Source organism: Saccoglossus kowalevskii, chromosome 1, assembly GCF_978046115.1.
Source record: "Saccoglossus kowalevskii chromosome 1, keSacKowa6.1, whole genome shotgun sequence".
In the NCBI taxonomy this organism is placed as follows: domain Eukaryota; kingdom Metazoa; phylum Hemichordata; class Enteropneusta; family Harrimaniidae; genus Saccoglossus; species Saccoglossus kowalevskii.
Genome location: NC_140641.1, coordinates 28,359,574 through 28,386,754, shown reverse-complemented (window position 1 = coordinate 28,386,754; position 27,181 = coordinate 28,359,574). Strand labels below are relative to the sequence as shown.

The 27,181-nt window shown below is 35.7% G+C and overlaps 1 protein-coding gene across 2 annotated transcripts; it reads right to left on the bottom strand.

The window, feature by feature from the left end:
• Positions 1-1,123: 1,123 nt before the first annotated feature.
• On the bottom strand, positions 1,124-27,117 carry LOC102804325 (UDP-sugar transporter protein SLC35A5-like). 2 transcript variants are annotated; one of them, XM_006814800.3, is made up of 7 exons: positions 26,904-27,117; positions 26,625-26,806; positions 22,858-22,956; positions 19,921-20,054; positions 6,889-6,956; positions 4,745-5,519; positions 1,124-3,900 (listed from the first exon to the last, which is right to left on the bottom strand). In XM_006814800.3, exons 2-7 carry the CDS (start codon positions 26,764-26,766, stop codon positions 3,832-3,834), a joined length of 1,287 nt encoding a protein of 428 aa, XP_006814863.2. In that variant the 5' UTR covers positions 26,767-26,806; positions 26,904-27,117; the 3' UTR covers positions 1,124-3,831. The 2 variants fall into 2 exon arrangements, with proteins under 2 accessions (XP_006814863.2, XP_085356529.1); XM_085500403.1 differs by lacking the exon at positions 26,625-26,806.
• Between the last annotated feature and the right edge of the window lie 64 nt (positions 27,118-27,181).

Below are 27,181 nucleotides of genomic sequence, written 5' to 3'. Positions count from 1 at the left end.
ATAGCACACTCCCTTGTGGCAGAACCTTGAACCCCGTACACATTCTAAACATAGGTGAGATTTACTATTGGGGTTCCAACCCAGGAGCTCCAGATTCCCGCAAGACTGAGTCGACTCTTGCGGTGACATTTTTGTCATTTTAGCTACACTAAAAAATGAACAAAGCACGCATGAGTGGGACAAAATTACAGTTGAAACTGACACAATGAAGCCCTACAAAAGTAGTCAAATGCATTACCGATTTTTGTGTGTGCAGTACAAAAAGGACCTGGGGCCCCTAATAATAAAAATGTTATCCTACCATATATCATGGCTTACTGTTACCAACTGTCACAGAAGGAGTACCTCTGAAAACTGTTGAAAAACTGCTGACTGAACCACACTGTTTTGCTACGATGCACACAAGGCGCTGAGAAAACAGAAAGTGAACATAACGAAAGATGGTGCTGACCTCTTGACCTTGGTCACATGTTAGGCAACCACATGGAAGAAAATCTTGAGGTCATGGGGCTTCCCTGACCTAGATTTCTCTGTCATTTTGACTGACCGGAGTCTATGGTGGGTAATTGAACGTAGTGAATTGTTGGGTAATAAAAAGCAGAAACAAAAAATCATTTTTCAGTCATAGTATTATGAAGTTCCCCATCTTGATTCTCTGGCAAAGATTTGTGGGTAAACTATAACATCATAGGCACTGTAGTTAAAAATTAAGAGCATGATTTCATCTATAACTTGAGAAATACTGATGCTAATTAGCTCAAATTTCCAATGTTATCTCAAGTACATATTGATAATGAGAATTAGAATGTTGAAAAAACACAAAAAGTAATGATATTCTCAATTTAAACAGAGCACAATCAAACAGTGGCAAAAGTTGCAGAAACCAGGCAGATGTGCAACCAATGTGACCAATGTGCAACTGGCTCAGGCAAAAGATGACTCTGTGTCAAGAATTTCATTGGGGACCCAAGAAGTCACTGCCCAATAGACAGTAGAGGACATTTTATACCCCCCTCCCTCCCCCACCAAGACCAAATATGTTTATTTACTGGCCGATAGAACACACTTATCAAATATAAATAGTTTCCAAGGCTGTAGCATATAGTGAAATGTACATAAACTATTATCAATAGATAATAAAATCTTGTTTATTCATAGTATAATGCATATTATCATTGTATCTCTGCAACTCTCATTGAAGTAGTAGTTCATATACATTAATTTACTAAAATTAAATATTCTCTGTAAACCATGATTTCTACAGTATATGTATCTTTAGCTTGAGAGTCATTGTCTTACTATATGCGTGTGAGTGTATATGCATGTCTGTTTTAACCGCTGTTGGATTTTGGTTTAAATATGTGCATATTTAGTACCTAATTATGCATAGTAATTTCCATCAGATCTTACAAACTGTTAACATTTTGTAATGACAGTTTGCATACCCGGAATATACAAAGGCACACAAAGATCACTCCAGAATTAAATTTCTGTCTGAACGTGTACAAGTCCTTGAAATATTTATAATTGGAATGGCATACATGCATATATAGTATTTCATAATTTAATTTAATTTAATTTAGAAGGTAAATGTATCCCAAAATTATGAAGGGTGATGACATGAAACAACTATGAATAAGACTAGACTTGCTGATAACAAATGCATCCAATCTGTGAAGAACAGGAAAATATTTAAAAAAAGTTTTTTTTTTTCAATTACTAGTACTGCTAATATATACATGTACCTATTATTACATGTTTTGTGAATGATTTATAGAACATCAAATCACGAAACTTGATATGAAAATAAATCAATGATTTGAGGATATACATATAAGAAGTCACAACTGCTTCAAGATCTCATATGTCAGTGTATTTACATTCTGTACTATGAAAATAGAAGTCTATGAACTTATATATTAAGTATTATACATCACAGTTACAGTGTACTGTACCTGCATCTATTCTATTAGGAAATTCTAGTGTCAAATATGAAATGATCATGTAATATTTCCAAGAGCAGAAAAAAGTTTATATCAAAATAATTTTACCCAGTACGAAACAGATTAGGAAGATGAACAATAATAATGCTATTATGAACACACTGAAGTATTCACTCAGTCAGAAAACAGTTGCATTGAACTACATGTTAGTTGACACTGTCTTCGTGCATATTTTGTGCCATCCTCATGATAACCTATTACTTAATCTACATAATCCAACAATCCGATTTGCATAGAAATATATGCATGAAATCTGTAAATGCTATGAGTAAATAAAAACAAAGACAATGAATACTCATAATTTAGAAAATATCAAGAAAAATACTATATTACATACACTGTTATGACAGTGATAACATTAAAAATTTATCAGAAACCCATTATCAAAGCTTGCTGTAATATAACAGTCATGGTTATATTACCAATTGTTCTGTTGATTTGTTTATTGCTCCACATAATATTTCTATCTTTATGCTAAATGTGAATAGGCCACACTTGTACTCATTTGCATAATTTGTAAACCGACACTGTCTTAGCTACATAACTAACAATTTTTGTAAACTGCTATGGCATATCAGACCATGCACCTTGGCTACACATATAAACCCATAGTTTTAGCCAGTTTTGTAAATTGCACTCAGGCTAGCACCCATGTGCAATTTACTTAACTGTGATCAAAATTGTGGGTTTATGTCTGTAAACACACACTTCCTTGAGTTCTTCCACAAGAAAGGAAGTAATCAAACTAAAATGCACTATTTGTCAGCACTAGCACTTGCAATTTGCACATAAAAAAAAAACAAGCAGCCTCTCGGCTGAGATAGCTCCGCTGTTAGCAATGCACATTTCAATTAAAGAACAGAAGATATCATTAGAAAATGAAAATGTGGTTTTTAACAAGAAGAAAATATCACTTTTTACCAAAAATGACAAAAATATTCACCAAAATTAGATAATTAAATATATCATTACAAAATGAACAAATTTGAGAGAGGTCCACATGTAGTACCTATATATGTAATATCAAAGCAGTTGGACTTGTGGCTTTTAACAAGAAGTTGAAAATATCACTTTTTACCAAAAATGACAAAAATATTCACCAAAATTAGAGAATTAAAGATATCATTACAAAATGAACAAATCTGAAAGAGGTCCACATTTAGTACCTATATATGTAATATCAAAGCAATTGGACTTGCGTTTTTTAACAAGAAGTCGAAAATATCACTTTTTACCAAAAATGACAAAAAAGTTCACCAAAATTAGAGAATTGACGATATCATTACAAAATGAACAAATTTGAGAGTGGTCAACATGTAGTACCTATATATGTAATATCAAAGCAATTGGACTTGTGGTTTTTAACAAGAAGTCGAAAATATCACTTTTTACCAAAAATAAAAAAAATATTCACCTAAATTAGAGAATTAATGATATCATTACAAAATGAACAAATCTGAGAGAGGTCCACATGTAGTACCTATATATGTAGTATCAAAGCAATTGGACTTGCGGTTTTTAACAAGACGTTGAAAATATCACTTTTTACCACAAATATTCACCCAAATTAGAGAATTGAAGATATGATCATGAAATGAACAAATCTGAGAGAGGTCTACCCAAGGTACATATACACCAAGTATCAAAGCATTCAGGCTTGTAGTTTTCAAGAAGAAGTCGAAAAAGTAAAACATTGACACGGACGCCGGACAATCACTCATATGATAAGCTCCGCTCGACAAAGTCGACAGCGGAGCTAAAAATGTCAGGAGAGACAACAGTGACACTCAATGTCGCCTGGCACAAAAATTATTAAAAAAAAAAAAAACTAAAATGAACTTTCTGCTTCCTCTGATTCATTAGACTCAATCAACTGTTGGAGTTCAGGTCTGTTAATCTGGGAAAAGAAAGAACAACAATAACAGAGCATGTTACTACAACATATTATTCATTAAAAATAACAGAATTTAGCTTTTCGTAAAAAGCTGCATTTTGAATCATTTGAAATGCACATGCACTCATTCTGTATTTTGCTTTATTTGGGGTGAATCCCACCAACACTGAATAAATTTATGTCACATTTGAACACCATTTTTGTTTGCACTATAGCCTGTGTTATTTTAGCCGGCATTTTGGGTTGTCTATTGATACTACAAAAAGAAAAAAATGCAATACCATATTAGGTTTATTAGTAGCGCATGAATTTATGCAAATTAGAGGTGTTTCTATGGTCAAATTTAAAGATCCATGATATAAAAAATGCAATTTACGGCTTATGTACACTTCTATTGGAGATGTGCTTTTAATAGAGCAAATACGGTAGTAAGGTTATCACAAAAATAATATAAACTGTGCAATCATTTCAGTACTGCTTTTCTTGTAGTAATCTCTTGTAGTAATTTATTCCTGGCACTGGAATTTAATTTAATACTCAGAATGTAACTATATTTATAACAGTTATAGCGCTTTGTTTAAATTACAGGTACATATATGACAGAAATATAGTTATATTTTGATGTATGGCAGCATGATGCAAATATTGCAGACACCAGATGGCAATATGACTCATTACAACATCAAATCACTCTTGGAATGAAATAAGCCAGGATATTTGGAAATCAAATGTTCCATACCCATAAAAATTGATCTGGGTGGGCACAGTGTTGAATAACTTTCAGAAATGAATGCAGTTCAAAGGATTAAGAGGATTCAACTTGTCGAATGAATAAACAATGACTCACCTTCCCATTGGCACTAGTATGGCTAAAGTTCTTTCTTCTTGGAGACAGTTTACCTGCCTCCTCTTCTAGCTTTGTTGCATTAAACACGTATATTGATAGCAGTACAATTGGAGCTTGAAGGTAGAATTCTAAACTCGGCTGAAAATTCAGAAAAGCCACTGACAGAGTAATAACCGTCACAGTTGTTGTAGAGGATGACATGATATGGAACATGTTGTCTCGAAATTTCAGAATGGTTGCGATAGTCAATCCAAGAGTAGCTGTGATGAATATCAAAATAATTGAATAGACATTATACCCATAAAAAAACCCACACTGTAACAATCTAGTCCGATAGTTGTCATGTATTACAAGAGACAGTGAGTTGAATATTACACCAAACATATACAGTTTACTGTTCTGAACGTAAATACTTTCTTCCATTCCTTTTCCTTCTTTGAAAATCTTTTCATTATAAATGTTTGCCATAGAGGCTATTAAGCATTGCGTGATGACAAGAATGTGTCCCTGATTTAATATAAAACTGTCTGCTTCACCACCCTCATTCTTGTTCTCATCTTTGAGTACTGAATTTTTAGCACTAGAAGTCTTTAGTATTTGTATATTACAGGCATCGTCCTGGTTTACTGGTTTTACTGTTGTAACAGCTGGATCTATTGCATGGTCTTTGTGCTGATTCATATGTGTGTGGTAGTCATCCACTCGGCTAGACAATGTAACAAGTGCCAGAAATAATATTATTACTGCTACCCATTGGACACTGCTCAACTTTCTCCTGGAAGTAAAACGAAATGGAATGATAATACAACCAATACATTACAATTTTTACATTAGCAATGTGATTCTAACTGAGACAAGCCATGCCTGGCACAGTCCTTGTTAGTTATCAAATTTAAGATTATATATTTTAGTTGGAACATAAACATGTCAGAGATACATTGTATGGATCCAGAAGCTGATGCTTGATTATGATTTTTTAACTGTTTTTTAACATATTGAAAGAAATTGCTTTGGAACGGCATTAATTAAAACAAAATGGCCATCAGTCGGCCATTTCAAATCGGAAAGTCAAACCAATACATCTGTATATCTATGACATGATGTATAATGAATATTTATAAAATTTGAACATAATCTGTCAAACACGTTAGAGACATGGCACTAGAACCTCATTCATTAAAACAAAATGGTCGCTTGTCAACCACTTTGAATTCTATCTGAAAAACACAATAACGTGCATCAAGGTCCCATAATGTTCATTGTATGTACCAACTTTCAACAAAATCCATCTGTAAACAGCCGAGATCCGGTTCCAGAATGCCAGAAATGCTTGATTTGATGATTTTTCAGCACAAAAATGGCCACCATTTGTCCATTTTGAATTAGATCGTCAAACAAATACATCTGTATATCTACGACACTGTGTATATTTGAACATAATCACTCAAACATGTCAGAGATATGGAACTAAAACCTCATTTACTAAAACAAAATGGCCGCCAGTCGGTTTGAATCTGATTTGAGAAACAAATTATGTGCATCAAGGTCCAGTAATTTCCAATGTATGTATGAAGTTTGAACAAAATCCATCTGTAAATGGCCAATATCTCATTCCGGAATGCCAAAAATGCTTGATTTTCAGTAATCAGTTCAGGCATGTCCAAGATACAGGTCCGCACACGTCCGCACACACATGCACATACATACATCCCCACGCACGCACACAAAGTCAATCCATAAGTACCTATTTTCGACTGACTGGAACTAAAGATTGAATATGTGTTTGTCAAAGGTGTGCAACATATGAATAAATGTATTATGGATAACGCTAACATTTTATTGGTCCTGTCATTATTTCTTTTTTTTTCACTATATTTGGCTGAACCCAAATAAAAAAGCCACTGCCTGAACTTCCAAATGACTGGCGAGAAAAACATCATTTATTTTTTAGCAAACAGACACATACTGATACATTTCTGATAGGTTATTGATTCCTAGGTCATTTCAAACCTGTGAAATTAATTTATCCTGTATCAAGTCACATGACAAGTCTCATGTTATTTATACTAGATTATACAAATTTGTTACAAACATACAATGTTATTGATGTGCTCTGTTGTCTTAACACTGGAGGCCATACTTACTTTAATACAACTCTGAAGAGAATGGAAGTGGTAATGATAACAAAATTACTCATCAAAACTACCATTGCCTGTAGAAGACAAAAATATCACATTAGCTGATATAGGTATATTGCAGTATGTATGTATGTTCAAACACAAAACATGTAGGTAATACCAATATTACAGTGTAGTGCAAACACACAACATGTTGGTAATACCAATATTACAGTATAGTGCAAACACAAAACATGTAGGTAATACCAATATTACAGTATAGTGCAAACACACAACATGTTGGTAATACCAATATTACAGTATAGTGCAAACACACAACATGTTGGTAATACCAATATTACAGTATAGTGCAAACACAAAACATGTAGGTAATACCAATATTACAGTATAGTGCAAACACACAACATGTTGGTAATACCAATATTACAGTATAGTGCAAACACACAACATGTTGGTAATACCAATATTACAGTATAGTGCAAACACACAATATGTTGGTAATACCAATATTACAGTATAGTGCAAACACACAACATGTTGGTAATACCAATATTACAGTATAGTGCAAACACACAATATGTTGGTAATACCAATATTACAGTATAGTGCAAACACAAAACATGTTGGTAATACCAATATTACAGTATAGTGCAAATACACAACATATTGGTAATACCAATATTACAGTATAGTGCAAACACAAAACATGTTGGTAATACCAATATTACAGTATAGTGCAAACACACAACATGCTGGTAACACCAATATTACAGTATAGTGCAAACACACAACATGTTGGTAATACCAATATTACAGTATAGTGCAAACACACAACATGTTGGTAATACCAATATTACAGTATAGTGCAAACACACAACATGTTGGTAATACCAATATTACAGTATATTGCAAACACACAACATGTTGGTAATACCAATATTACAGTATAGTGCAAACACACAACATGTTGGTAATACCAATATTACAGTATATTGCAAACACACAACATGTTGGTAATACCAATATTACAGTATAGTGCAAACACACAACATGTTGGTAATACCAATATTACAGTATAGTGCAAACACACAACATGTTGGTAATACCAATATTACAGTATAGTGCAAACACACAACATGTTGGTAATACCAATATTACAGTATATTGCAAACACACAACATGTTGGTAATACCAATATTACAGTATAGTGCAAACACAAAACATGTAGGTAATACCAATATTACAGTATAGTGCAAACACACAACATGTTGGTAATACCAATATTACAGTATAGTGCAAACACACAACATGCTGGTAACACCAATATTACAGTATAGTGCAAACACACAACATGTTGGTAATACCAATATTACAGTATAGTGCAAACACACAACATGCAGGTAATACCAATATTACAGTATAGTGCAAACACACAACATGTTGGTAATACCAATATTACAGTATAGTGCAAACACACAACATGTTGGTAATACCAATATTACAGTATAGTGCAAACACACAACATGTTGGTAATACCAATATTACAGTATAGTGCAAACACAAAACATGTTGGTAATACCAATATTACAGTATAGTGCAAACACACAACATGTTGGTAATACCAATATTACAGTATAGTGCAAACACACAACATGTTGGTAATACCAATATTACAGTATAGTGCAAACACACAACATGTTGGTAATACCAATATTACAGTATAGTGCAAACACACAACATGTTGGTAATACCAATATTACAGTATAGTGCAAACACACAACATGTTGGTAATACTAATATTACAGTATAGAGAAAACACACAACATGTTGGTAATACCAATATTACAGTATAGTGCAAACACACAACATGCTGGTAATACCAATATTACAGTATAGTGCAAACACACAACATGTTGGTAATACCAATATTACAGTATAGTGCAAACACACAACCTGTTGGTAATACCACTATTACAGTATAGTGCAAACACAAAATATGTTGGTAATACCAATATTACAGTATAGTGCAAACACACAACATGTTGGTAATACCAATATTACAGTATAGTGCAAACACAAAACATGTTGGTAATACCAATATTACAGTGTAGTGCAAACACACAACATGTTGGTAATACCAATATTACAGTGTAGTGCAAACACAAAACATGTTGGTAATACCAATATTACAGTGTAGTGAAAACACAAAACATGTTGGTAATACCAATATTACAGTATAGTGCAAACACACAACCTGTTGGTAATACCAATATTACAGTATAGTGCAAACACAAAACATGTAGGTAATACCAATATTACAGTGTAGTGCAAACACACAACATGTTGGTAATACCAATATTACAGTATAGTGCAAACACACAACCTGTTGGTAATACCAATATTACAGTATAGTGCAAACACACAACATGTTGGCAATACCAATATTACAGTATAGTGCAAACACACAACATGTTGGTAATACCAATATTACAGTGTAGTGCAAATACACAACATGTTGGTAATACCAATATTACAGTGTAGTGCAAACACACAACATGTTGGTAATACCAATATTACAGTATAGTGCAAACACACAACATGTTGGTAATACCAATATTACAGTGTAGTGCAAACACACAACATGTTGGTAATACCAATATTACAGTGTAGTGCAAACACAAAACATGTTGGTAATACCAATATTACAGTGTAGTGCAAACACAAAACATGTTGGTAATACCAATATTACAGTGTAGTGCAAACACAAAACATGTTGGTAATACCAATATTACAGTGTAGTGCAAACACAAAACATGTTGGTAATACCAATATTACAGTATAGTGCAAACACACAACATGTTGGTAATACCAATATTACAGTATAGTGCAAACACAAAACATGTTGGTAATACCAATATTACAGTATAGTGCAAACACACAACATGTAGGTAATACCAATATTACAGTATAGTGCAAACACAAAACATGTTTGTAATACCAATATTACAGTATAGTGCAAACACACAACATGTTGGTAATACCAATATTACAGTATAGTGCAAACACAAAACATGTTGGTAATACCAATATTACAGTGTAGTGCAAACACACAACATGTTGGTAATACCAATATTACAGTATAGTGCAAACACACAACATGTTGGTAATACTAATATTACAGTATAGAGAAAACACACAACATGTTGGTAATACCAATATTACAGTATAGTGCAAACACACAACATGCTGGTAATACCAATATTACAGTATAGTGCAAACACACAACATGTTGGTAATACCAATATTACAGTATAGTGCAAACACACAACCTGTTGGTAATACCACTATTACAGTATAGTGCAAACACAAAATATGTTGGTAATACCAATATTACAGTATAGTGCAAACACACAACATGTTGGTAATACCAATATTACAGTATAGTGCAAACACAAAACATGTTGGTAATACCAATATTACAGTGTAGTGCAAACACACAACATGTTGGTAATACCAATATTACAGTATAGTGCAAACACACAACATGCTGGTAATACCAATATTACAGTATAGTGCAAACACACAACATGTTGGTAATACCAATATTACAGTATAGTGCAAACACACAACCTGTTGGTAATACCACTATTACAGTATAGTGCAAACACAAAATATGTTGGTAATACCAATATTACAGTATAGTGCAAACACACAACATGTTGGTAATACCAATATTACAGTATAGTGCAAACACAAAACATGTTGGTAATACCAATATTACAGTGTAGTGCAAACACACAACATGTTGGTAATACCAATATTACAGTGTAGTGCAAACACAAAACATGTTGGTAATACCAATATTACAGTGTAGTGAAAACACAAAACATGTTGGTAATACCAATATTACAGTATAGTGCAAACACACAACCTGTTGGTAATACCAATATTACAGTATAGTGCAAACACAAAACATGTAGGTAATACCAATATTACAGTGTAGTGCAAACACACAACATGTTGGTAATACCAATATTACAGTATAGTGCAAACACACAACCTGTTGGTAATACCAATATTACAGTATAGTGCAAACACACAACATGTTGGCAATACCAATATTACAGTATAGTGCAAACACACAACATGTTGGTAATACCAATATTACAGTGTAGTGCAAATACACAACATGTTGGTAATACCAATATTACAGTGTAGTGCAAACACACAACATGTTGGTAATACCAATATTACAGTATAGTGCAAACACACAACATGTTGGTAATACCAATATTACAGTGTAGTGCAAACACACAACATGTTGGTAATACCAATATTACAGTGTAGTGCAAACACAAAACATGTTGGTAATACCAATATTACAGTGTAGTGCAAACACAAAACATGTTGGTAATACCAATATTACAGTGTAGTGCAAACACAAAACATGTTGGTAATACCAATATTACAGTATAGTGCAAACACACAACATGTTGGTAATACCAATATTACAGTATAGTGCAAACACAAAACATGTTGGTAATACCAATATTACAGTATAGTGCAAACACACAACATGTAGGTAATACCAATATTACAGTATAGTGCAAACACAAAACATGTTTGTAATACCAATATTACAGTATAGTGCAAACACACAACATGTTGGTAATACCAATATTACAGAATAGTGCAAACACACAACATGTAGGTAATACCAATATTACAGTATAGTGCAAACGCACAACATGTAGGTAATACCAATATTACAGTATAGTGCAAACACAAAACATGTTTGTAATACCAATATTACAGTATAGTGCAAACACACAACATGTTGGTAATACCAATATTACAGTATAGTGCAAACACAAAACATGTTGGTAATACCAATATTACAGTGTAGTGCAAACACACAACATGTTGGTAATACCAATATTACAGTGTAGTGCAAACACAAAACATGTTGGTAATACCAATATTACAGTGTAGTGAAAACACAAAACATGTTGGTAATACCAATATTACAGTATAGTGCAAACACACAACCTGTTGGTAATACCAATATTACAGTATAGTGCAAACACAAAACATGTAGGTAATACCAATATTACAGTGTAGTGCAAACACACAACATGTTGGTAATACCAATATTACAGTATAGTGCAAACACACAACCTGTTGGTAATACCAATATTACAGTATAGTGCAAACACACAACATGTTGGCAATACCAATATTACAGTATAGTGCAAACACACAACATGTTGGTAATACCAATATTACAGTGTAGTGCAAATACACAACATGTTGGTAATACCAATATTACAGTGTAGTGCAAACACAAAACATGTTGTTAATACCAATATTACAGTGTAATGCAAACACAAAACATGTTGGTAATACCAATATTACAGTGTAGTGCAAACACAAAACATGTAGGTAATACCAACATTACAGTGTAGTGCAAACACACAACATGTTGGTAATACCAATATTACAGTATAGTGCAAACACACAACCTGAATGGGAATGTAAGGTTGCATGCGTCTTGCAGGTGGCTTTGTTATGTAAATTCATGGAAGTTGTGTGGTGGACGTGGCATGTCAGTACACCACGAGCCGTCGAAGTATGAGCACCGTATCAGCTCTGCCTAGCAGCAGTTTGTAAGGGCATTCCAGGCTCTTAGTCACCTTGCTCATGCTGCAGAACCCGACTTATAGTCAACCAGCGTTACGTTTATACCTGTGTACAGACAGGACGAGTCTGTTGGTTTCAGTGGTTCTGTCCCTTGCTGAATGGAACAGGGAGGAGTGACGGCATATCAACCGCAAGTCGTACTTTGCATATTACTTTGGAGTGTCGTGTAGACACAATTATTTATTTGGTGTTAAAGCGATGAATAGAAGCATGAAATTTATTGTGAATTATATATGTCGCATTATTTAAGCTATCTTTAAGTGTAATGTAGCAATACATAATAGTCTTTTAGAATACTCGTCATGTGACAGGAATTTAATTAGCACGTGTAATTGGTATAATTGCTATTTTCAGTTGGCTTGGTGATTGTGAACTGGTGTATCGTGGTCATGTGGACGTACGTTAATATTGGCAACTGGTGGTGGTGAATGGTTTCTATTGTATCAACCCGGATCGGTTACTGGTGGCACAGGACACTGATACTGTAACTTTATGAAAGTTAGATTCGCCTTAATTCCCTGACCCGAAGGCCTTGTATGGCCCAACTTAGTTTTACATAACTATGTATTAAGCATATTGTTGTATTTCGCATAAATGGATAATAGATTGAAGTCGTTGATTTGTTGATTAACGTGATTTATTAGTGATAAGTTCTTGTGCACTAGTTTCATGTTAATTTCATGTTAATTTCTGAGTATGAATATCTGTTGATGAGGTTTAGAGAATAAAATAGCTTAGTTAACTGTATGCACTTTGTCATCACCATTCATTGTGTGCTCCCGCGTGCTTAGCCAATCCTCGGATCTGTGACATTTTGGCGAGCATGCCAGGATTGGCTTATAAAAAAAAAAAGAAAAAAAAAAATCGAGCACGTGCATCTTAACGGGTGACCCGCACTGATTGGTGTTGTCTCACGGTGCTTATAATTTTTCCTTTTGCTGCACAAGTAATTTTGTAATTTTTCATTTACTAATATATTGTCTGGTTTTATCTTAGCTTAGCTTATTTCAGATATCCGTTCTCCTGGCTGTCCACTCGGCAAGGGACAGTGCCGTCTTTATGTACACAGGCGTGGGCGATCTGGTTTGGTAGATGCTCCCATCGTATTTCAGTTTAGATTTGCAGGCTGAATCCGGCGCCTAATATGGAGAAGTGGCTAGACTTTGGAAGAGAGACAGGACTGACAGGAGCGGATTTGCTTGAGTTTGCTAGAGAGAGGGAGAGAGATGCTAGAGGTGAACGAGCGAAGTTGTTAGAATTGAGGAAGCGTGAGCTGGAGATAAAAAAAAGAGGAAAGAATGTTGATGGAGCTACGGGTGAAAAGGGATGTGTTGAGGAAAGGTGAGAGTGATGAAAGTGGCAGTGAGAGTGATGAGGATGAGCAAGAGCACAAGCATAGGCCAGCCTATAATGTAAAAGCCCCCAAACTCCCCATGTTTCAGGATAGTAAGGATGATTTGGATTCATATATACAGCGATTTGAAAGATATGCTGTGTCAGTCAGATGGAAGAAGGTAGATTGGGCTACTAACTTGAGTACATTGCTCACAGGTAAAGCTCTTGATGTTTACTGTCGTCTAGCAGTTACAGAGATAAATGATTATGAAGTAGTAAAAACGGCGTTGTTTAAACAATACAACCTAACAGAGGAAGGGTTTCGTACCAGATTTCGAATGGCTAAACCAGACCGTGTTGAATCAGCAATTCAGTTTGCAGCCAGAATAGAGAATTTGTTTACTCGGTGGGTTGATCTGTCAGAGATTGACAAAGATTTTGATAGTCTAAAGAACCTTCTTTTGCAGGAACAGTTTTTGAACAGTTGTGCCAAGACCTGGCTATTTTTGTGAAGGAGCGATCCCCCAAAACACTGACTGAGATGGCAAGGTTGTCGGAGCAGTTCGTTGAGGCAAGAGGTTCATCATTAGGGCGTTCAGCACAAAAGCAGTCGTGGAGTGGTGGAAAGGCACCACAAGCTACACTAGGTAAGCCAGACACTCCTACTCCACCATCGCAATCGAATTCAGCAGCTGGAACTAGGAAGAGCCAGCTTATTAAAGATTTGACCTGTTATGTTTGTCATCGCAAAGGCCACATGGCTAAGGATTGTAACCACAGAGCACCTGCTAGTCTGAAGGCATCCAGCATGGTTTCAAGTAAGTTCAACCAATCTGCACCACAAGGTAATGGTTTCAGACATGTGCCACTAAAGACAGGGGACAAGGTCAAGGGGACTGCTATGGGCAAACCAATGAAACGGGCAAACAGCCTGCCAAAGGGCTGGGAAGTGGTAGAGTATCAGGCCCTCTGCAGTCGCCAGCCACAAGTATGTCATCTCATAAGCACACCGCAGGAGCTATGCCAGTGCTAAGTGGGTTTGTTGGTAAGACAAAGGTGTTGGTTCTTAGGGACAGTGGGTGTAGTGGTGTGGTTGTTCGCAGGGATCTGGTATTTGACAGCCAACTTACAGGCGAGCATCAATCATGTGTTCTGATAGATGGAACAATTAGAAGGGCTCCAGTAGCCACAATATACATTAACACACCATTCTATGTTGGTACTGTAGATGCCCTATGTATGGAGAAGCCAGTATACGACCTAGTGTTGGGGAATATTGAAGGAAGTAGAGGACCTGAAGACCCTGACCCCAAGTGGACTGAAGAGGGTGTGGACACTGAGTGTGCGAAGGAAGATAAGGTCACATCTTCAATGCAGACATGGGCACAGAAAAGGGCAGAAGGTAGGCTGACCAAACCATTGAAGGTACCAGATGACTTCGCTGAGGTCATTACACCACAGAAGCTTAGGGACGAACAAGGAGATGATAAAACCCTTAAGAGATGTAGGTATTTGGCAGATCAGGGGCATGAGAGGCTAGACAGAAACTGGCGCAAGTCCAAGTTTATTGTTCTCAAGAATGTGTTGTACAGGGAATTCCAGTTTCCAAAGGTTGGGAGCAGTGACTGCATTCACCAAGTTGTAGTTCCCTGCAGGCTTCGTCCTATGGTTATGAAGATAGCCCACGAGTCACTATTAGGAGGACACCAAGGAGTTCAAAGAACTGTGGATAAGGTACTCTCTAGCTTCTTTTGGCCTGGTGTTCAGTCTGATGTGAAGCGTTATGTTCAGTCGTGTGATATTTGTCAGCGAACAAGTCCAAAGGGTAGAGTAGTAAGGGTACCCTTGGGACGCATGCCATGTATTGACATCCCATTCAGGAGAGTGGCAGTAGATATTGTGGGACCCATCTTCCCGACAACTGACAAGGGTAATAGGTACATACTCACCGTAGTAGATTATGCTACAAGATATCCGGAGGCAGTGGCAATGAAGAATATTGAGACTACTACAGTAGCAGAGGCACTGGTGGATGTTTTTTGTAGGGTTGGTGTACCGAGGGAGATCTTGAGTGACCAAGGCTCCCAATTTACATTGGGTATCATGCAGGAGGTGAGCAGATTACTTTCAATAAAACAGTTGACTACAACACCCTACCATCCTGCCTGTAACGGACTGGTGGAGCCTTTCAACGGCACACTGAAGCAAATGTTGAAGAGAATGAGTTCCGAGAGACCCAAAGATTGGGATCGCTACCTAGCACCACTTTTATTTGCATATCGTGAGGTGCCACAAGCTAGCCTTGGGTTTTCACCGTTTGATCTGATATATGGGAGGAGTGTTAGAGGTCCAATATCCATACTTAAAGAGCTGTGGACTGGAGAGGTAGAAGAGACAGAGGTAAGGACCACCTGCCAGTATGTTATCGATCTGAGGGAAATATTGGAAAAGACGTGTGAACTCGCACATGAGAACCTAAAGAAGGCACAGATGAGACAAGAGAAGTTTTACAATAGAAAAAGTAAACCACGTCAGTTTAAGGTGGGTGATTATGTTCTGCTACTACTTCCCACTGATAGTAACAAGCTGTTGCTGCAGTGGAAGGGCCCATTTCCAGTGGTGGCAAAGCTCCGTAATGTGGATTATCAGATTGACATGGGTGGTAAAGTAAAAACATTCCATTCAAATTTACTAAAGTTGTATGTTTGCAGGAAAGCAGAGGATGTAGTTGGCTCAGCGGCCCCCAAGGAGAAGAATGATGTGGAGGTGACGGCGGCCTCAGCACTTCTTGACTCAGAACCAGAGCAAGGGAACGAGACTGTACAACCACATGGCGACTTGTTGACAGTGCCAGTCTTGCAGCAAACGCAGACTGCTAATGATGTGAAGGCGAGTGACGGCCTTACTTTGGAGCAAGGTGTTGCAGTGAGGCAGCTACTTGCCCAGTACAGTGAAGTACTCACGGATTTGCCAGGGAGGACATCACTATGGGAACATGAGATAAAGTTGACTACATGTGAGCCAATCAGACAGAGACCCCACCCCATAGCACATGCCTTAAAAGATACAGTGAGAGATATTTGGATGGCCGTATGTTTACTCTTCAGACAGACCACCAATCTCTTATATACATGCAGAGGGCTAAAATGGTAAATGCACGGGTGATGCGTTGGGCTTTGGCATTGCAGTCCTACAGGTTTCGTATTGAAGGTATTAAAGGTTCTGAGAATGTTGGGGCCGACTATCTCAGTAGAGTTGAATAGGTACATTTGTGAGGCTCTGATTTCCCTGTGGAAAGTGTATCATGAGTAGATACATTTCTAGAGAGGGGAGTCAATGTTGTAGGGAAATCAGCCTAGTTTCCCGCTATGTAAATGCGAGCTAAATTTATAAATAAAATTGGCCCGACCCTTGGTTGAGCCTAACCAAGCCAAGTGTTGTATTTGCTTTGTACAGCGTATGATGTGGGTATTTGCGTAAGAATGGGAATGTAAGGTTGCATGCGTCTTGCAAGTGGCTTTGTTATGTAAATTCATGGGAGTTGTGTGGTGGACGTAGCATGTCAGTACACCACGAGCCGTCGAAGTATGAGCACCGTATTCAGCTCTGCCTAGCAGCAGTTTGTAAGGGCATTCCAGGCTCTTAGTCACCTTGCTCATGCTGCAGAACCCGACTTATAGTCAACCAGCGTTACGTTTATACCTGTGTACAGACAGGACGAGTCTGTTCAGTTGGTTTCAGTGGTTCTGTCCCTTGCTGAATGGAACAGGGAGGAGTGACGGCATATCAACCGTAAGTCGTACTTTGCATATTACTTTGGAGTGTCGTGTAGACACAATTATTTATTTGGTGTTAAAGCGATGAATAGAAGCATGAAATTTATTGTGAATTATATATGTCGCATTATTTAAGCTATCTTTAAGTGTAATGTAGCGATACATAATAGTCTTTTAGAATACTCGTCATGTGACAGGAATTTAATTAGCACGTGTAATTGGTATTGCTATTTTCAGTTGGCTTGGTGATTGTGAACTGGTGTATCGTGGTCGTGTGGACGTACGTTAATATTGGCAACTGGTGGTGGTAAATGGTTTCTATTGTATCAACCCGGATCGGTTACTGGTGGCACAGGACACTGATACTGTAACTTTATCAAAGTTAGCTTCGCCTTAATTCCCTGACCCGAAGGCCTTGTATGGCCCAACTTAGTTTTACGTAACTATGTATTAAGCATATTGTTGTATTTCGCATAAATGGATAATAGATTGAAGTCGTTGATTTGTCGATTAACGTGTGCACTAGTTTCATGTTAATTTCATGTTAATTTCATGTTAATTTCTGATTATGAATATCTGTTGATGAGGTTTAGAGAATAAAATAGCTTAGTTAACTGTATGCACTTTGTCATCACCATTCATTGTGTGCTTCCACGTGCTTAGCCAATTCTCGGATCTGTGACAGTAGGTAATACCAATATTACAGTATAGTGCAAACACACAACATGTTGGTAATACCAATATTACAGTATAGTGCAAACACACAACATGTTGGTAATACCAATATTACAGTATAGTGCAAACACACAACATGTTGGTAATACCAATATTACAGTGTAGTGTAAACACACAACATGTTGGTAATACCAATATTACAGTATAGTGCAAACACACAACATGTTGGTAATACCAATATTACAGTATAGTGCAAACACACAACATGTAGGTAATACAAATATTACAGTGTAGTGCAAACACACAACATGTTGGTAATACCAATATTACAGTATAGCGCAAACACAAAACATGTTGGTAATACCAATATTACAGTATAGTGCAAACATACAACATGTTGGTAATACCAATATTACAGTATAGTGCAAACACACAACATGTTGGTAATACCAATATTACAGTATAGTGCAAACACACAACATGTTGGTAATACCAATATTACAGTATAGTGCAAACACACAACATGTTGGTAATACCAATATTACAGTATAGTGCAAACACAAAACATGTAGGTAATACCAATATTATAGTATTATTCAATAATGTTTTAAAGTCTGTCAAAGTTCACAACAAAGTGTTGACTGTATCACTATTTCCTTGATGGTTTGTATACTCAGATGAGCACAAGATAATAATTGTTTTATTAGCTTTCCAATTATAGAAATTTCTCCAACTAATTCATCCTCACTTTTGCACTTTAGATTGTTGGCATGGGTCACATTTTTACTTTCAGCGACTGGATGTGGCAGTCATGTTACTCAGATGATCACTAATTTAAAAATACTGTCTAAACTAAACAATTGTTTATAATATATATATTTATGTTGGTTCAGTTTGATAGAAAGCTGTTCAATCTAGTGGGCAATCTAATAATTCAGTGATCTGCATTGATTTAACAAATGCAACATCTTCCATGTCTTAAAGGTAGTATATTCAACTTGTACAACTCCTGGTCATGTGACTATTGTCATAGACATGTATTTATTTCTGCTACTCAACAATATTCTTTTTTTCTTTATTCTATCATAGATAGGCAATCATCATTTTTTGTTCATATGCATATTAGTAACACCCACAGTGTTTTTCATTAATTGGCTACTAACACCCCCATTTTTGGTTATATGTAGATTAATAATTCACATTTCTATTCATAAGTAGAGAAGTGAATAGTTTGTACAAAATCTATCATGTTAATACAAAGTCTAACTTTTAACATTAAAATGACATTCAGCCATTATGAATCGAATCATGAAATGAATGGAAATGTACAAAGTATGTGTGTAATTTGAATGTGATTGGCCAGGCATGTTCAAGATTCAAGTGGGGAGTTACAGACATAATGAGGTCAACAGATCCCTGTGTTAGGACTGCGGCCAAAAGGATAATGAAAAACTCTGACTGAAATGTAAAATATTAAGGGATGTGTTAACAAATGGTACAGAATAGAATGATTTAAAAATTTCTCAGAATATGTCTAGTAACAAATACTTACTGGTTCAAAGTAGGCAATGGTGTAAAATGTTATCAAGTTATCTACGAAGTAAAGGAGACCTGGAATGGCCCATCTCATTAGTGATATCAAATCTTTTGTTGTTAAACAGAATACTTCTCTAAAAGAACGACCCGCTGAAAGTAAAATATATGTTTATTGATATTATTTTTTGAAAGAGAAATTAATTTAAAATAAATAATTGATTATTAATGAATTTTTGATAAAAATGATGAGATGTACCATTAAGGCACATTTTTATTAAATCACTTTTTTGGCTTTTTGAAAACAACATGCAATTAAGCTGTGAACATTTTTATAGGACATACTTACAAATCTGTGAAGAATACTTATTATTAATTTATTTATTTTTTTAGTTGCATTTGTTTTGAATAATGAGCAAATCACTGAAAAGGTACAGTTCCTGTTACAAAAGTGATCTCTTATAAGCTGAACATTTTAAAGAAAAGAGTGGATTAAGGTAGAGGGACTATTATTTGCATACTTGTTTTCATCTTCTAATTGTGACCAAACGACTACAAATGGACCCAGGAAAGTATATATTTTTGGAATCGCCAGACTTCAAACTTTTCAAAGGTGTGTTTGCCATGCCCGTATCTGCATTCTACTCAATCAAAAGAGAAAAAATACTTTTTTTGTAAAAAAAATAATTACGCATTTATGCTGGTGATAAGAAGTTTTTTTTTCACTTTTCCTAGTTGTTCAATAGTCTGTTAAATTGAATGTGTCTGGTCAGTTTCATTCAAGCAGCGTGTTTTGAAAAGTAGTGTCCTGAATTTTAATTTCTGTTTTAGTCGCATTGCCCCCAACTCAAACCACAACACATTGGTAAATAATCCATGAAATAGTTTGTCTGGACACATTCAAGTTCCTCTCATTGTAACCATAGAGCTGTGAAAATTTGGTGTTAATCCGACGACAATAAGTATACGTTATTTTTTGTTAAAGACCTTGTATTTTGAAAAACTAGAAAACGTCCATGAAGTCACAGCAAAGATTTGCAAGCTTGTTTATCAGCACAAATGATTTGTTTTTCCTTCAAGGTCTGTTTTAACATGTGTAGGGGGCATCCAAATGTGTAAGGCTATTGGAAACCAAAAAATAAAGGAATGGGATAGCTATAATTCGATAAAATCGGCAAATGAAAACACCAAAATCAATGATTTTTTTCAGTGGCTGTGTGACCTTGTGTCTGATACATTCATATGCAAATGACTAATCTGTGAAATAAACAGGGGCGGAGACAAACCACTCAAATGTTTGGAAACACTCATTAGTTGCGTTCATGCACAGCTCCTTAGCACGGGCTAAGAGGTCAAATTCCTTAGCCCGTGCTAAGAAAACGTGCGTGAACGCTTAGCACGGGCTAAGGAATGCTAAGTACGGGTTAAATCTGATCCGAATTTAAGACGTGGTCTATACCTTAGCACGGGCTAACGAAGTATGCGTGAACACTTAGCCCAGGGCTAAGCGCCCTCTGCGGCGACCTTTGGGTGTGAAAATTGTCCCTTGTTCGTATAACGACACTATTCCACCAGTCATTACTTCACGCTCGCTTCCACACTAATCGGGTCGCTGTACAAAAAATGTAGTAGTAGAGCGTACAGCAGCTCCAATTATAGACAAAACAAATTTGGTTCGCTGTTTGCGACATGCATTAATAAAACTCTGTATTCTGTTACGCCCGTTGTATACTGTTTATGTGCATCCAAATAAGTTGGGTCAGTCTTCTCTCGCGTTCCTGTGCATGTCGCTTCAAAATTAGAACGAAACATGCCAGCAGCAGAAATAGAACCTAGCGCGTGTCATCCATTTTTTGTTCGTAAATAGCGGTTTACCAAAGGTCACCGACTAATGGCACCCCTTAGCCCGTGCTAACGACTGGCCCTCCCTGTGCGTGGACGCAATTGGGTCTAGCCAAAATGCAAATATGCTAGATAAGCATAAATCAGCTTAAATCTTAGCCCGTACTTCGTGTAACGTGAACACAACTATTGTGTGTCAGATAGCTACTGATAACACATCCTAACATTGCTTTGTCTTGAGTTAATCTTTGAAACTTATAGGCACACAGATTAAACCTGTGTTGTTGATTTTGGAAAACACTACTGAAGCTGCCTTGCTTCCCTTCAGAAAATCAACATTTTAACCAACTTACATGACATTCTAGGTTAAGTTGACTTTATCAGATGAAAGTTTATAGTGCATTTCATCAATTAATAAATAAATGTGAAAATCGTAATTTTCAATACAAATAATAGTCTCGCTACCTTAAATGTGTGAAAGAAATAATTTCGTGCAATTGTAGATGAAACCAACAAACTACATTGCACTATGTTGGCTAAATTTCATGAAATCCTAAAATAACTGAAGACAACATTCATCCCATTATGTCTTGCCTTTGTACAAAATTGTACAAATTTTAATTTTTGGTGTTTTTTGGGACTAAAATGGCCATTCAACTGGCATATGTCTTCAATCATGACTTACCTTTGTACCAACTTTGAACAAAATCAGTCCAGGCATATGTGAGAAACAGACATGCCCAAGAAATGTTGTAGAATGTACCACAAACAAATGCATACACACACAAAAACAAAACACAAGTTTAATTTTTTGACATAGATTAATAGAGTCAGATTTTTACAACTCTTAATAATAATATACCACTTGATATTGTATCTTGAGATGCACAGAAAAAAAAAACCATGATTTACCTATACATAATTTCATCAAAAATATGCTGCTATTTTTAATGTACGATATATTTCTAATGTACGATAAATAATACCCTCATTAATTAATACACACAAGATACAATATCAAACATACTTATTTACTGATAAAAATACTTAAAGTTACCTATAATTTATAAAATTATTTCTTTAATGGTTTACCGATTGTTGGTATAATACATACCCTGATAAAAATACTTGAATGCCAGAACACTACTGAAAACTAATTTGACCATCTCAGCACAAACATTGACTGTCACAGGAAGATAATTATAGAGGCCATCTAGAAAACAATATACAAAAAAAAACATAGCATAACCATTACAACCTTGTTCAATGAGAATCAATATTAATTATTTAACAAATGAATAGATGGATGCAAGCTAACAAAGCACAATCAATGCATGGCAAATATGAGTATAAAGTCCTGGAGCAATTCAATAATACATCTGAACATTTTGCTTAAAAAAAGATTTTTTTTTATATTTAGGGGTGGGGGGGGGGGAACAATTGTGACTATCAATTAACAAGCGCAATGAAGTTAACATAATTACATGTATATAAAATTTTAATTACTTATCAGCTTGTATCAGTCAAGATAAGCATTTGTTCAAACAATGAGGCAGAGGTGTGAATGGCCATATACGTACAATGATTTTCAGTACGTTTTTTTTTAACCTGTGCCCTCTAAAACACTGGGATTAATCACAGTCCCTCTATCCCCGGTCTAGAAACGGTCATTGTATTAGGTGTGAATTGGTCTCCTTCCCTGGCAAAGGCGCATTGCGGGTGTGGGCAAAGCATTGTTACGTGATCAGTACGTGATTTGACATCGTCCGTGTTATGTATTTTTTTTACAACTTAGTTGTTTATTACAGAATTCGTACTTTTTCACATAATTTTTTAATCAGGATATCTGTATAAGGTCATATTTTAGCCGGCGAGTAGTTCTTTAATTCATCTATTTTACCAGCAACGACACATTTTTGCAACAAATTTTCATACATTTACCCAGATATTTGTCGTTTTTGATTTTGGGGTGATTGAAATTAACTCAATTTTATTTACCATACTTCTCGGCGCGAAACCAATATTTGTCTTCGATTTTGACATTTTATAATCGAAACATATCATTAAAAATTGGTGGGCTGATTTGTTATTTGTCACACTGCATTTTATTAATGTTAAATTGAGCGACTTTTATGGATGCTTTTTAGATCGTAAATGCAAATGGCAACGTTTTGAAATGACAATGTATTCAATTCTGTGCTAAAAAAATCATTTATATACAAACATTGAAGCATTGTTATATACTTTTACATAGAATAAAGTCATTAGTTGTTGTATAGTTGACTTGAACTGTTATGAACCCCCCAAGAATCAGAAATATCACAGGTTTTTCGATCGACTACGTTGACATGAACGACGCCATTTTGACAAGATTTTTTTAACGATGTCAGCATGTTGGCACGCGAAGTTTTTTCCCTATTAAAACGAGAACATTAACATAATTCCCGATATTAATCTTTGAATTGCAGGAACTGGATGTTTATGAGTTGGTAGGCTGGTGGTGATGCGTATCAGGGTTCAAAAAACCCAAATTTCATAGTGATAATTTTGTTCACATGTTTGTTTACGTTGTGGTTGCCCGAATTTGAAGTCAAAGTGAAGTCATACAATGAGGTATCGCTTTGCATGACGGTAATTTTTGAAGGTATTGTAATCTGTCTGACTTCCTGACTCAGTCGGCCCGCGTGTGAACGGATTGTTTACCCGCACTGCGGTTCGAGACAAAAGAATGCTAGTCGTTTCCAGACCGGGGATAGAGGGACTGTGGATTAATGTAAAATTGGTAATTAAGTCTTCAAAATTAACTGAGAAACAAATCAAGCAAATGAAACAATCCATACATTGAGTATACATTAAAATTAAGATTGACAGAGAATGATTATTCAATTTTTATTTCTTTGTGTTTGCAGATGGACTATAGCAGTAGTTCTCACATTAGTCAAGACCCACTTGGGACCCACACAACTCGTGCGAAAATCACGCCTTCTTTCGCCAACCTGTTATTTAACCCATACGTGGAAAACAATATACATATGATGATAATAATAATTGCTATAATATTGAAATTATATACATTTGTTATTCTGGTATTTATGCTAAAAACAATAATTTATTCACATTGATATAGCATTGCAAGAAAAAATTGTCCTGAATCAGTATATGATGTTCAACACTGAGGGTGTGATTTTGGTTTGTGCCATGAGTTCAGGCAGCAAGTTTTGGCACATGCCGAGTTTCTGTCCTGAGCATCTACCAGGACCGAGATTTATAACATGAACGCCACTAATATCTAAGTTTTAAAGATATTTGATGAAGATTGTTTGAGTTATTGTAACTACAAGAAAAGGTTTTAATGACAAAAACAACAACAACAACAACAACAACAACAAGAGCACAAGCACAGACATTTTCCCGTCATATACTAGTATCTTGACCTTCATCAAGATGACCAAGGTTGAAAAGATGGCAGTGTTCTCCCTAAAGCGTTTTAGCGTAGCAGGGCCGCTACTCTATTATTTATACAGATACTCTGAGAAATTGCCCACTACTCTGAGAAATTGACCGCTACTTTGTGGCATTTCCTGTTACTTTGTTTTAGCTTGTAAATACACATGCGAGTCTGTTAGTTAGTGTCATCAGCGTCCGGTACTGTGAGCCAAATCAGGTGTGAATGCAAACAGTGATTACGCAAAGACAATAGACTATTACAGCTTCGTACTTCGACAATAAACACTTTTTCCATATTTAATGGGGGTAAACGTGAGCATTTTCTCAGTAGCATATTCGACTTGAAGCAGCAACGATGTCAAGCAGCAGAAATATTACGCTGGGCCCCTGGTTCCGAGTGATAAACCCACCAGCAACGTGGTCGCCGGTACCCCTGTCGGCCGTGGTACTAAAAGTGTACAAGATGACGTTACAACGAAAGGTGCAAAGAAAAGAAAGTCTGGGTTTGATGCACAATGGACAACAAAATATACGTGGCTGAGAGAGAAACATCTGATGGCAAAGGTAAAAAAAGTATTTATTTGTAGCGTTTTACTTGGAAGCGTATTTTGACCTAGTTTAGTAAACTTTTGTATGGCTTCATTTTTTTTGGGAACTCCATTTCTTTCTGGAAGTTCAAAAATTGTTGGCTACGATTTATCGAAATAACTACATGTGTAATACTAGTATTGTGTTGTGAAATAGTTGGGTAAATTTTATCGTGGCTTCCATGAAAGTCAAAAGAATCAATATTACATAGAAAGCACACAGCAGCAGATTATAGAATATACATGTATATATGGTTTCTGAGACAAAACACAACAACTGTGCTTGCCCTAATTTGTATGTTTGAACACTGCAAATTGGAAAAGTACTTTTTTGACAGTAAATTCAAACTGGGAGAATATATTTTTAATAGTTCAAGATAGTTCAAGCAAAGTTGTACCCGTACTGTTAATTTAATTTATGTTAAATTATGTATTTTCTATTTCTGATGTGCTAGTGTATGTATAACTGTATGTATATGTAATGTTTAACATATAACATATATGTAATATATAACTGTATGTATAATTGTCAACTGACCACAAATGTATGTTATAATGAGCAAAACATAATGCTAATTATTATGTTAATTAGCTGATATGGTATGATTGATTTTATAAGACAAACCTTTCTGAGAAAAAAATTGCACATTATATGTTTTTCTTTCTTTTATAATTTCATGTATTTAATGTGTTATTTGTGTCAATTACAATTATTATATGAAAAAAATAATTTGTCGAATTAGTTTAAATTTTTTATTTATTTTTTGTGCAGAATTGTAACAGTATTATTTAAAATATACACTAAACAAGATGACCTGACGTGGTCCATCGTGATTAAAACACAAACCTTCATTTTCGGATATTCTTGTCATCATAATTCTCGACGCAGCCAGACTAACGTAGAGCCCACCGAGCAATAGTGTTACCCATGCTGTTTGGTCGCACACACATGCTCTTAGCCTTTTTAGCGTGTCGCTGCAGCAATTCATTACACTTCAAATTCTTCTATCTCGATTGCATTCAGTCGACCTATACACAGATAACAATTACACACTATCTGACTCGGGATTATAAAAATGTATATAAGTACATCATTGTACGTTATGTACTAACCATACTTACGTACCGGCTTTACCGGGCTGTGTTATCCCGTGTAGTCTGACCCAATTCCACAGAATTTGACACTGTATATTGGCATTAGTTGTAGTCAGGTTAATTTTTCAGCTTAATAAAAACGTTTCGATCCCCAAACGCAGATGCGCACTCTTCACCCCCCTAAAAATGTAATTTGACCACGTAGAAAAGTAAACCGGAAGCGGCCATGTTGTTTTTTATCTTTCAGGCGCATGCGTCAACAGTCTGTGATCTGTGATTGGTGTACAGTCCGAAAGATTTTGAAAATCC